This window comes from Lutra lutra, chromosome 7 (assembly GCF_902655055.1).
Source record: "Lutra lutra chromosome 7, mLutLut1.2, whole genome shotgun sequence".
NCBI classification, from domain to species: domain Eukaryota; kingdom Metazoa; phylum Chordata; class Mammalia; order Carnivora; family Mustelidae; genus Lutra; species Lutra lutra.
In genome coordinates, this window is record NC_062284.1 from 60,679,790 (window position 1) to 60,693,730 (window position 13,941).

The 13,941-nt window shown below is 41.0% G+C and overlaps 1 protein-coding gene across 3 annotated transcripts in view; it reads right to left on the reverse strand.

Annotated features, from left to right (window-relative positions):
* The window catches only part of INO80 (INO80 complex ATPase subunit), a 129,834-nt gene that overhangs the window by 43,666 nt on the left and 72,227 nt on the right, over window positions 1-13,941 (reverse strand). For all 3 annotated transcript variants that reach the window (XM_047736087.1, XM_047736086.1, XM_047736085.1), the window contains exon 25: window positions 1,303-1,443. In XM_047736087.1, coding sequence (XP_047592043.1) covers window positions 1,303-1,443 — 141 coding nt within the window. The remainder of the gene's footprint in view (window positions 1-1,302; window positions 1,444-13,941) is intronic.

A 13,941-nucleotide genomic window follows, 5' to 3' on the forward strand; every position in this document is an offset into this window, starting at 1 on the left:
AATATATATCACAGTTGACAGTGGCCTGCAAATCAAGTTAATGTAGTACAGGGTCAGCAGAAAGAAGGGAAGGCAGGCAGGAGTCAATGGGACTCAGTCCCATCATCATCTCATTTCCATTCATCAACTTTCTTGGGACCCCTGCCAGACTCTGACCTTTGATATCTTAATAAAGAATGCAAGCTGATGTCAATAATGACAGCAAAATATCACTAAGGAAGATTCAGAAGGCTCCACCTTCTTTAAACAGAACTGTGAACACAGCAGACCTTCTAGAATGAGTGGAGAAAAGAAGGTAAGAAGAGTAAGTAATGTCGGCCTCTTTAAGAGTTTTCCTGGCTAACTGAAAGATGCTCCTTAGAGAAAAAGGGCAATGAGCCAGGAAGACTAAAACTTGTTCTCTGCTCTAACCACAGAGTCTGATGCATCTCTACTCTGCCCCCTCCCTTCACATACTTGTTCAGAGTTGTAAGAGAGCTTCTGTCTAGCTCTGATCAATGACAGGAAAGAATGGAAGAGGTAAGCAGAGTAAAACACAGCACTGTGCAAAGGGGAGCCTTTGCAGCGATGCTGTTGGCAATCCACAGAGAGCCCTGTTTTGATAAATGGAGGGTTAGGAAGGATCTAACAGGTGCTCAAAGTTGAAACCATAAGAGAAACTGCTCCCAACCTGCAAATAAAACTAAGACTGCTGAATGGTGAATAGAGCACAACAGTCACTTTTCAGAGGGAACATACCTGTGAACCACAGTCCAGGCAGGGCTGCTGAGAAGAGTGAGAGAACACCAGGCTAAGAAGTTTCTTGATGTTGAAGTGTTATGTTTCCTTTTATTATTTGGAGACTGCACTGAGGCGATAAGGCCAGATCAAATCTCCCTCCCAATCTGACCCCCTCCTCTAAAAAACCCTCAAAAACCTCAATGCAGGTAACAAATGGCTCCCTCTCCTTTTCAAATATTCCCTTGTCCCTGACCCTGCTGTTCAGTGATAATCTACCTGACAGATGGCTTGCTCCCATGGTAGTTTAGAGCTCCTGACTAAACGAGAGGAATGACACAGGAGAGACACGGTCAGGGAAAGAAGCCATTCCGATCTACCATACAATTCTCAAACCAATGTAATTTAAAGGGAGGAGCACTGTCTTGGGAAAGCCAGGACCATGTGTGTCTTCTAAATACTGATGATTTACATTTCTCAAGGTCCAAAGAGCTTAAAGTAATTGTTTAAGAAATGGATCTCTTAGAAGTTGGTTTATTTCTTCAAGTATCATCTATTTTGTCTCTTCCCTCCTGTGGCACTTACTCGTGGACTGGCCACACACAAAAAAGATGGCAGTTCAGTGAGCAGGCAGCAACGAAGCGAGGAGGTAGCTGATCTCCGCTGATGGATGACCTGGTCTGAGTAGCCACTCACTGCTTTGCAGTGGCTGCTGAAAACCAGAGACTACAAGACAAGAATGCAAATTAGTGCCATTGGCAAGTATGTTTAATGCAAGCAAAATGGAAAAAATGTCACATATTAAATACCTGACTTAAACATTCTTATTTATGAATATTAATTCTAATAAACAATAAACCAGTATTTAGAACCAAATGTATAATATAGTCAAGGTTCATGCTAATTTTAAAAACATGGGTTTTATTGATATACTGTAAGCAAGTGGCATTTCCAATTCTACCTTTTTCTGGAAGAGATACTGTTAATTATAAATAGTTAGAGCATAACTTTCATTAGATAAAACAGTGTATGTGTGGGGGGGAAGTTTGGTTCATTTGTTATACCATGGATGCAAACTCACATCTTGTATTAAAAACATGATGCCTAACAATATCTCCTTCTAAATTTTTCTTCGATGCATTTTAAAGATTTTTTTTTAAAGATTTTTCTTAAAGATTTTATTTATTTATTAGAAAAAGAGCATAGCAGGGGGAGCAGCAGGCAGAGAGAGAGGGAGAGGAGGCTCACAGAGCAGGGAGCCCGATGTGGGGCTTAATCCCAGGCTTCTGGGATCATGACCTGAGCTGAAGGCAGATGCTTAATGACTGAGCCACCTAGGCATCCCCAAGGCACATTGCTTTTTAACAATTTTAAGTAATTGCTACACCAAACGTGGAGTTCAAACTTAAAACTCCGTGATCAAGAGTCATATACTCTACTTACTGACTGAGCCAGCCAGGCATAAGGCACATCTGTTTAGTACCACATGTGTATATTAACAGTGCAGTGTACAGCTGACCCTTGAAGAACATGGGTTTGAAATGTGTGGATCCAGGGTGCCTGGGTGGCTCAGTGGGTTAAGCCTCTGCCTTCAGCTCAGGTCATGATCCCAGGGTCCTGGGATCAAGCCCTGAATCGGGCTCTCTGCTCAGCAGGGAGCCTGCTCCGCACCCCCCACCCCCCGCCTGTCTCTCGGCCTACTTGTGATCTCTGTTGAATAAATAATAAATAAAATCTTTAAAAAAAAAAGTGTGGATCCACTTATACACTTTTTTTTTTTCAAAAAGAACTCAACAATACTATAAATGTATTTTCCTTATGATTTTAATAACATCTTTTCTCTAGCTTACCTTAAGAATACAGTATGTAACATATAAAATATGTGTTAATTGGCTGTTTATGTCATTGGTAAGGCTTCCTGTTAACAGTATACTGTTAGTGGCTAAGTTTTTGGGGAGTCAAAAGTTATACGTGGATTTCTGACTGCAGAGAGGGTCAGCATCCCTAACCCCTACGTTGTTCAAGAGTCAACTGTAGTTCTAGCAAGGTTAGCTGTTTCATTTATTCAGTGACATCAATACAAATGGTCAGGAAAAGGTAACAATATTGCTTTAGCTCCTTTATCTGACCATTTTTTTAAAAACCAGAAATTCTCCCTTTATATTACCTTATCAATACATTTTAACGGACTAAAAGCTCACAGTAAAGCTTCAGTTTATAAGCTTTCATGTGGAAGATTTTTTAAAAGTGTGGGATGCTGGGGCGCCTGGGTGGCTCAGTCAAGTGCCTGCCTTTGGCTCAGGTCATGATCCCAGGCCCTGGGATCGAGCTCCTCAATAGGCTTCCTGCTCGGAGGGGAGCCTGCTCCTCCCTCTCTTCCCCACTAGTGCCCTCTCTAACTATCTGTCTCTCTCTCTCTCAAAATAAATAAATTTTTTAAAAAAGGATGGATGTTCACATAAAAGAATCTGTCAGTGCGGTTACAGTGTTCTTTATTGCAGATGCAATTCTTTCTTCAGTGCAATGTTAGACATTTTTTTTTTAAAGATTTTGTTTATTTATTTGTCAGAGAGAGAGAGAGAGCAAGCACAGGCAGACAGAGTGGCAGGCAGAGGCAGAGGGAGAAGCAGGCTCCCTGCCGAGCAAGGAGCCCGATGCCGAACTTGATCCCAGGACGCTGGGATCATGACCTGAGCCGAAGGCAGCTGCTTAACCAACTGAGCCACCCAGGCGTCCCAATGTTAGACATTTTATTTTGGATCTTCATTCTTGATTATTTCACTTTTTTTCTTTATTGTTTTCTCAGAAAAGGCAGGTTGGAACCTAAATAATCATACATAAGGTAGGCAAATTTTATATGGTATAAGGTCAAGAAAACAAACTGCAAGATGAACAGTAACCAGGGCTGTACAAAGGAATCATAGTTAGAGTTCCTGTACCAAAAGTTTCCAGGATCAAATCTCTTCAAGGCTTCATTGTTCAGTAGATATCTTTTCCCAAAGTCAATGGGCTCTTCAGGTTCACACTTTGAGAGAAGCCATCTTAAGTTGTCTAGCAGGATATGGGTATCATAATCTGTTTTCCAAAACCAATCAGCATTTTCTGAATAATGGTCATTAACAAACTGAAAGGCCTGAACTGTTTCTAGGAGAGATGGCCATCTCCAGTGGTTTCTAACCACACTGTATGGAAGTCTTTACAATGCTTTATTACAACACTGGGCCCCCGTAGCTTGGTCATGTTTAATACTTTCCTCTAGATGTTGACATCCCTGTCATTACCTAGAAAAGAATTTTATCCTTCTGACAGTTTTTCAACAATATCTGCATTCTCATCTCTATGTTGGCTAGCATCTGCATTGAAGTTCACCAGCCTCCCTACATATTTATCTCCACTACCTTCTCAAAGCCCAGGGTGAGGAGCAGATCGGGTATCATACTGTTCTTCCAATACTAGATATTGGATAGCTAAGAACATACACCTAAAAAAATCCTATTCCTATGCACAGATGAAGGCAGTCTTCTTGTTTTCCATAAGCACATTTCCTATTATTGGTGGTAAGGCCCCCTGCTCCTCCTCGGGGATGGGGAGAAGAGATAAAAGTCGAGGAAATACTGGTCGTGTCATCAAGTTATAGTAGTAGTAGTTCAGGACTGCTAGTTAGGGTGTCTACTGCCACCCAGGGGGCTGAGGCAGCAGCAGTAGCTGACCTAAAGACCTTGAATTGTTTACTGACTTCCAGAGAGCAGTAACTAAACAATGTCTCTGCCAGGGATCTCTTAAAGTCACGCTCATCTGAAGTATTTTCAAATGGCAAAATTCAACAAAGCCTGTTTACTTCATTCCCAGAACATAAAGGCAAAAGATGAAAGAATGAACATTTCTTTCAACTATTTTCTCTTCAACCTTATAGTTATTGGTAAGAAAGAGTTATAACATTCACTGCAGGGAGTTCTTTTAACACAATATGTTATTTGTAACACCCTTCTGGAAAAAGTCTAATGATAATTCTACTTCCAGGGGTGGTCATTCCCAAATTAAAACATGTTCACTTGTCTTACATGAGGTAGGTTAAGATGGTATTCTCACAGGAAGTCACTAACGGCAAGGTGATTTGTAGCTTTCTGATCTTAGATTTAAAAAAAAATTCACACGCTCAAAATGCTCATACACAGCCTTAGCTTAAGAGAAACCCTGACCACCCCCAGCATATTTTACTCAATCTATACTTTCTTGTGTTATTTTCTCTTAACACTGGCTTCATCCATTCTTCCTTTATAGGTAGTCCTTAATACCACATTACCCACATTCCCTTCACATAATGACATTAACTACTAGACATTGCTATACGCAAGAAAACTTAATACTTAACACAGAAGAACACAAAGAACACCTTAACCGCCACTGCATAAGCTGCTTGGATGAATAGGTGAAGGAGGTACAGAAAAGGTTCATTACTGCTTTAGTCTGTTTTGGCCAAGAACAAATTAGAACAAAAGAAACAGAAAGTCACACTACGAGAGACATGATTTGGTTATAACGTGGTGTCCCTTCCTCAGGCACTTGAGTGTCTTCACTACCCTGTATGCACTGGTAGCTGTGTGTGTCTTGCTACCACAATCACAATGTACACAAAGCAGAGAAGTTAGGCTTTGGTAGAGAGTCTTTTGGTACCATGTAAGTCTCAATCGAAAATAAGTAGGGCAGGGACGCCTGGGTGGCTCAGTTGGTTGGACGACTGCCTTCAGCTCAGGTCATGATCCTGGAGTCCCGGGATCGAGTCCCGCATCGGGCTCCCAGCTCCACGGGGAGTCTGCTTCTCTCTCTGACCTTCTCCTAGCTCATGCTCTCTCTCACTGTCTCTCTCTCAAATAAATAAATAAAATCTTTAAAAAAAAAAAAAAAAAGAAAAGAAAATAAGTAGGGCAGGATGATAGACCCCACAGCTGTAAATTTCCTGCCACAGTATAGCACAGAAAACACACAGATGTTTTCCCCTCAGATATAAATTTACCCATTTAACAAGGGGCATACTTTATTTTCCATGTCTTGCAAAAATTAAAAGGAACATTTCTAACCATTAGGTCTTCATTACTCAGAAATTAATTTTCTGCTTTTGTTCTTAAAGAATACATCAAACATAGGTATAGAGAAAAGGTCTCACTTTATTATTATTATTTTGCTTTTTAAGTTTTAATTTAATTTAATTTTATTTTATTTTTTTTTAAAGATTTTATTTATTTATTTGACAGAGAGAGATCACAAGCAGACGGAGAGGCAGGCAGAGAGAGAGACAGAAGCAGGCTCCCTGCTGAGCTGAGAGCCCGATGCGGGACTCGATCCCAGGACCCTGAGATCATGACCTGAGCCGAAGGCAGCGGCTTAACCCACTGAGCCACCCAGGCGCCCCTTAAGTTTTAATTTTAATTCCAGTTAGTTAACATACAGTGTTATATTAGATCCAGGTGTACAATATAGTGATTCAACATTTTCAACCATCAGCCAGTGCTCATCACAACAAGTGTGCTCCTTAATCCTCATCAACCTTCCCCCAACCCCCTTCCCTTCTGCTAACCATCAGTTTGTTCTCCAAAATTAAAAGTCTGTGAGGAAAGGTCTCACCTTAAATGAAAGGGCGTAGTGTTTATAGATCAACTGCTAGACTAAATGGCTTCTATTTTCAGATATTTTAAGTGACCAAACAAAAAGAGAGAAAATAAAGCACAGAAAACCCGAGTACAATGGCTTCTCAGAGCTTTCCACAAGGGGCGTTGGCAGCTTTCATGATCTCAGGAAATAATGTCATATATAGATACTACAGGTGCAAATTAACATCTAGCAGATGAGTTTTTGAAAACTTTCTGGTTGGGATTCTTCATCAATAGCCAGTCAAAGCTCTCTAAGCATTTAACAGAGAACAGTGTTTACAACTTAAACACACACCACTTTTTTCAAAAACAATTCTTCATGTTTAGATCCTTTTATATATTTTAAATTACAAAATCTGAACTGCCCCCAATTTTTATGAGCTAGTTCACAAAAGCTGTGGAGTATGGAAAGCTTTTGACACACATGATGACTAAGTGGCCCATTACCATGGCAACAGTTTCACTGAAACAGATATAGGAGATGGAATCAACACTGGTACAGGTTTCCCTTGTTCCCCCAAAGTAGAGAATTCCTTTGCAAACTTTTGGAAGCTGAAATAGCATAAAGTAAAGAAGCAATTACCATTAATCTATGTGGAAAATATTTTGAGCATTCCCAGACCCCAAAAAATAACCTCTTTCAGGCTTTTCTGATACCTCAGGACACACCTTGGTAACAGATGCACAAAATAAATTGAGATAAAGTACAGATGCTCCCAGACACAGTTCAAAGCCATGACAGGTCGATGCTGAGTATAGTTCCTGGGGAAGGGGCTCAGCGGTGCCATTCCCACTGCTCCAGTGCACATAGCTCTGTAGTGGCTCAGTGCCAAACAAATGCTGAATGCTATTTCCGCTTTTTGCCTTTTTTTTTTTGTAAAATGAAAGTCCTCTTCGGATTTCTTTTGATTAGTGAAACAGTTACGAATGTAGGTCTTTCTTAAAAGCCAAGTGTTATAACCTTGAACTTTTGAAAAGTGGGGGACACCTTGTACTCTGCTTCTCCCAATCATCATTTTTAACCCAATATAGCATAAAATCTGTTTTGCCTCCCCCAAAAGATGACTACATGGAATATATCCTATAGATTCTGGATTTTGTCTTTATTTTTCTAAGCAAAATAAGGATGAAAAAGAAAAAGATTCGTATGTGTGAAACACATTAGCCCCTACAAATCTGTACAAGAAAGGAGCTCTGGCCAGAGCTCACAGTAGCGAAGGAGGTGTGTGTGAATGAATTTATGAAAAATTTGAACTAACTACTATTTCTTTTTTTTTTTTAAGATTTTATTTATTTGACAGAGAGAGAGATCACAAGTAGACAGAGAGGCAGGCAGAGGGGGAAGGGGAAGCAGGCTCCCTGCCAAGCAGAAAGCCTGATGCGGGGCTCCATCCCAGGACCCTGAGACCATGACCTGAACCGAAGGCAGAGGCTTAATCCACTGAGCCACCCAGGCACCCCACTACTACTCCTTCTTAAAATTTTCACCAGTAAAGCAGGGTGGAGCACAATAAAATTAAGAGGAACATAGTGAACCATGCTGGCTTTTATTTCACAAGCATCACAAAAGAAAGAAATATTAGACAAGAATTCACGTCAAGTTAGAGAGTTTAAAAGGCCTTAAACTTTGTTTAAAACACCCCAAAAGTGTCATCTGATCTGTGTCCTTAGCCTAGTTCCTTAGTTCCTTCATGTTTATATATCATCCTAAAGCCAGTATTATGAGAACAGGACTTCCTTGAACTCTCTAACACAAAATTCAAATCTAACATTCACTGCAGAGAGAATACTAAGGTTTTACAGGCACCTCTGGGAAGAGTGCTTCTCACTGTCCAGATTCATTCATACCCACAGTGGGAAAGAATGCGGTGAGGACTGGGTTAGACTACCAAATGACTCAGTAGTATGGGGTCTGAGGTAGCTTACCAGGAACAAGATGACAACATGTAGCTTAGTCAATTCTCATTACCTGTCCTCTCAGAGGAATAAGAACAAAGCTTTTACCTGGATTTGATGATAGGAAGCTGTATTTAGGAGACAACCTACTGGAACAATAACTACTATTCATTATAAAACAAATGAAGGCACAGAAGAGAATGAAGAATTTTTTTCTGCAATAAAAGGACAAAGCTGCATGTGGAGAAATTAATTCAAAGCTAATTTGGTAGCTCCAAAGGAATTTTACTTGAAATTATTACTTGAATAGTACAAGAGAAAGAATTCTACACTTGCTTCCAATTTTAGCATTTCCCCTTGTCTTTGCTCTCAGGTCTATCCACTCAAGAATAATTCCTAGGGTGTCTGGCTGGCTCAGTCAATAGAGCATGCCACTCTTGATCTAAGGATAGTGAGTCTGAGTCCCATGTTGGGCACAGAGATTACTTAAAAAAAGGGTGGGGGGGTGCCTGGGTGGCTCAGTCGGTTGAGCATCTGCCTTCGGCTCGGGTCATGATCCCAGGGTCCTGGGATCAAAACCCACATCAGGCTCCTTGCTCCGTGGGAAGCCTACTTCTCCCTCTCCAGCTCTCCCTGCTTGTTCCCTCTCTCTCTCTGTGCCTCTGTCAAATAAATAAATAAAATCTTTAAAAAGGGTGGGGGATGCCTGGGTGGCTTAGTTGCTTAAGCATCTGCCTTTAGCTGAGGTTGTCCTGGGATCAAGGCCTGAGTTGGGATCCCTGCTCCATGGGGAGCCTGCTTCTCCCTCTCTCTCTGCCTGCTGCACTTGACTGTCACACTTCATTGCACACTTCATGTGCTCTCCATACTTTCTTTCTCTGTGAAATAAATAAATCTTAAAAAAAAAAAAAAAAAGAATACCCCAAATTTCACCTTTAAAAACTGATCTTGAACACGGAATCACTCTTGTGTTCTTCCATCAAAACTTTGTTTTTGTTTTGAAGATATTTTAAAAAATTTATTGGACAGAGAGAGATAGATCACAAGTAGGCAGAGCACCAGGCAGAGAGAAGGGGGAAGCAGGCGCTCCACTGAACAGGGAGCCCGATGTGGGGCTCTATCCCAGGACCCTGAGATCATGACCTGAGTTGAAGGCAGAGGCTCAACCCACTGAGCCACCCAGGTGCTCCGAAGATTTTATTTTTTTAAGTAATCTGTATACTCAGTGCGGACTCAAACTTACACAATCAAGGTCAAGAGTTGCATGCTCCTCTGGCTGTGCCAGCCAGGTGCCCCACTTTCATCAAAACTTTGAAACATAATTTGTATTTACTTTGCATAGTAAAACAAGGCTATTCCACTCTTTAGGACCACAAAAGAAAGCAAGGAGTTGGAGAAATAGCATTTCTTCACTAATAATCAAGGTTACATAGTAAGAATTAAGTTGGCAAATCAAATGAAAATCCAACATACAGAATACAATAGAAATTACAATGAAAAAAATTTTGCTTTACAAGGACCTAGGGCTTATGAGCAATGAATTCCTGCTGAAGATAAAGCCAGATATCATCCTGTATTTAATATCCTCCCCTGCTGACATCTGCTGTGGCTAATAGAACTGTGAACAAGATGAGTGACAAAGAGAGCGGGGAGAGATACCAACATCCTTTAATCAATTTAAGAACTTTCATGATGTCACAGAACCCATCAACAGCCTAGGCTAAACTCTCAGAACTAGGAATACCAAAACAAACTTTATAATGAAATAACTAACATAAAGGCCTCAGCCCAACAGTAAAAGGCTCTGGTCATTTAAGATATATTCACAAATTCTTTGGTAACTTTCTCCTCAAAAGATAGAGCCTAGTTCCTTCCCCTCTCCTAGCATGACTCCCAAAACTAAATCATAAAAGGCACCGTGCCTCTTCCTCTCTCTCTCATCACTTACCCTGTGGGAAGCCAGCTGCCATGTCATCTGGATACTCAAGCAGCCCCAAGGAAAAGTCCAAACAGCAAGGAACTGAGGCCTCCAGCCAATAGCCAGTACCAACTTCCTAGCCACGTGAGTCAGCTACTTTGGAAGTAGATCCTATGGCTCTAGTCAATCTTTCAAAATAACTGTAACCTTAGCTGACATCTTGACTGGAACTCTTTAAGATTTTCTGAGCTAGAACCACCTACCTAAGCTGCTCTTTTCAAAGTTCCTGATCAACAGAAACTGCAGGGCGAAAATAACTGATGTACAATAAAATTAATGAGCGATCGGGACGCCTGGGTGGCTCAGTGGGTTAAGCCTCTGCCTTCGGCTCAGGTCATGATCTTGGGGTCCTGGGATTGAGTCCCGCATCGGGCTCTCTGCTCGGCAGGGAGCCTGCTTCCTCCTCTCTCTCTGCCTGCCTCTCTGCCTACTTGTGATCTCTCTCTGTCAAATAAATAAATAAAAATCTTAAAAAAAAATTAATGAGTGATCAAACAAGTTACCAATCCCACACTTCTTAACCTCCAAGGGAATGTTAGAACTCTTCACAAAATTCTATTTTAAATACTGATGTTATAATTTTAGGCTGGAGGACATTCCCTAGGTGAGACTATACATCAAGTTCCAAAGGGAAAACCAATACAAACACGAAGCACGACTATTAAGTCATTCAGGAAACATTTACTTAACTTTGCTCGTGCAAGACCGCAAAGACGAGAGGGACTATATAAAATGTTCAAACACTTGAACTGCGTTCTCACTTGGGGAAGAAAAACAAAAGATTTAAAAAAAAAAGAAAAAATGAAACGACAGAACTAAGTAACGCTTTCTTTTTTCATGTTAAGCTTAGTTTCAGAGCTTCTACAAATAGTAAAACTTTCTTTGTTATAGAGAGTACCTTTCCGTTAATTATAGAATTCCCACCAGGATTCACTGGAGTTTTCCACCATATAAAAGGGTAGTTAACCACTGTGCAATCCCACCAACCGTCTCTCTTACATTTTCAATATCCTTCTTCTTCTTTTTTTTTAAATAAACTAATAATTCTTTTTTTTTTTTTAAAGATTTTATCTTTATTTATTTGACAAACAGAGATCACAAGTAGGCAGAGAGGCAGGCAGAGAGAGGGGGAGAAGCAGGCTCCCCGCTGAGCAGAGAGCCCAATGTGGGGCTCGATCCCAGGACTCTGGGATCATGACGCGAGGCGGAGGCAGAGGCCTTAACCCACTGAGCCACCCAGGCGCCCCTCAATATTCTTCTTTAAGGGCTTTTTCCTTTTAGCCTTCTAATCGGAGTCTCCCCTCCCCTACAAACTCAACTTTGACTTAAACCCAGTGTCTCTCCTGAAATATCTCCCTATTCTTCTTTCTGACTGTCACACTTCATGTGCTCTCAATACTTTCTAACCAGAATATCTCTCCCTGTAAATCCCTGCACCAGGCTTTCTGTGATCTTTCTACACTCCCAACGACAAAAGGTACTAATCTCATCCCTGTGTATTTGCTTTAAACTTAATATAGAATTTATCATTCTCTTGAACTCTGAGTTTTGGAAGTGATTCCTTCACTGGCAATACTCATCCATATCCAAATCAATCAGAGTCCCCTGACCCTTTAAGATTTATTTATTTTTTGGGGGTGGGCAGGCAGAGGAAAAGGAAGAGAGTCTTAAGTAGACTCTGTACAGGGCTCTATCTCCTGACCCTGATATCATGACCAGAGCAGAAATCAAGAGTCGGGGCTTAACCACCTGTGCCACCCAAGCGCCTCACTGACCCTTTCTCTGTAATCATTCAGTTACTACCGTTTCTGCTGGGTCCTTAGTACTTGATAATTGCAACCTCTGTTTATCATCCTCCTTAACACGTCCCATCTTTTTTGACAGCATACACTGAGATTAATCTTTATCAAATACTAATGACTGAAATCCCACTGCTGTGCTTAGTGATCTGAGTGATTAAGTGGCCTTCCTTAAACTGGCTACCAGATTACTCCTTCCAGTGGCTTGACAGTAGTCACCAGACTGCAACTATAGCATCTATGTAATAACATAAGCTAATAAAAGGCTAAAACTCCTGGTTTAATATCTAAACCTCAACAGACTGGCACTTAAAGACTCCTACAGGGGCGCCTGGGTGGCTCAGTGGGTTAAGCCGCTGCCTTCGGCTCGGGTCATGATCTCGGGGTCCTGGGATCGAGTCCCACATCGGGCTCTCTGCTCAGCAGGAAGCCTGCTTCCCTCTCTCTTTCTCTCTCTGCCTTCCTCTCCGTCTACTTGTGATCTCTCTCTGTCAAATAAATAAATAAAATCTTTAAAAAAATAAATAAATAAAGACTCCTACAACTTACCTTTCTGGCCCTTTCTTTTGTTTAGCTCCCGTCTTAAACTTGGAATATCATTCCTCCTACTCAGATCCCTACCACTCAAAGTCCAACTAAAACACCACCATTTTGGGCACCGGGGTGGCTCAGTCGGTTAAGCATATGCCTTTGCCTCATGATCTCAGGGTCCTGGGATTGAGCCCCATGTTAGGATCCCTGCTCAGTGGAGAGCCTGCTTCTCCCTCTCCCCCACCCCTTTCCCCACTCATACTCACTCTCCCTCTCTCTCAAATAAATAAAATCTTAAAAAAAGAAAAAAACACCATTTCTATAAAGACTTTTGTCCATTTCAATCTAAGATGATTTCCCATTCTGAACTTTACCACTGATCACCCACCATCAATCTGGCAGTTAATTATGTCTACTCTCAACTCTTGAGTTATTTTTGTTTTTAAAGTCTTTCTAAGAGGTGCCTAGGTGGCTCCCCTTAGGGTCGGTTAAGCATCCAACTCTTGGTATTGGCTCAGGTCACGATCTCAGGGTCGTGAGATTGAGCCCTGTGTCCGGCTCCACACAGCTGGGAATCTGCTCAAGATTCTCTTTCTCTGCATACCCCCCCTAATACCCTCTCCCCCTATGTGCTCTTTCTCTCAAATAAATAAATGATCTTTAAAGAAATAAAGTCTTTTTAAATTTGTGTGTTTTTACTACACACATGAATGATTTATCAATCCAGAAAACAGGGACCATGACTATTAACATACCATACCCACAGCAGACACTGCTGACTAACAGGTTGGTAAACACTAACTACATATGCTCCCTGTGCGAGCAGACTGACCTTGAGAAGAGGCAATTCTAAAATTGTCTGACCAGCAGAAAAAAGGAGCATCAGACAACCACAATCACTAAGCCAAAATCACATTCTACCACCAGAGATTCATTCAGTCAATAAGTTCTTCTGACATATAGATTGATGTACCCATTCACTCCAATTGGCCTTGGTACTCAATAATTACAAACAGCAGGAAGAGAGAAGAAGAGAAGGGTGTATCAAGAAAAGGAGTACTTCCCCCAGTAAATATTGGGTCCTCCCCTCTATCATCATTCTTTACTCGCTTAGGCTTCTTTTACTATCCAGACAGTGGTCTACAAAGGAAGCTTCATACGCAAGATTCACAAGGTAAATAATTAATTAACACATTAGTCTATGTGTATCATTTTAAAGAAAATAATACACAGGTATAGTAAAAATGGACTAAATATATTTAATAATAGGGGTACGTAATGAAAAAACACTTGGGGACCAGTGGCCTATATATCTACAATGTGGAAGAGTTTAAAATAAGATTTATAAGTTGATTCTAAAATTTACGTAAGA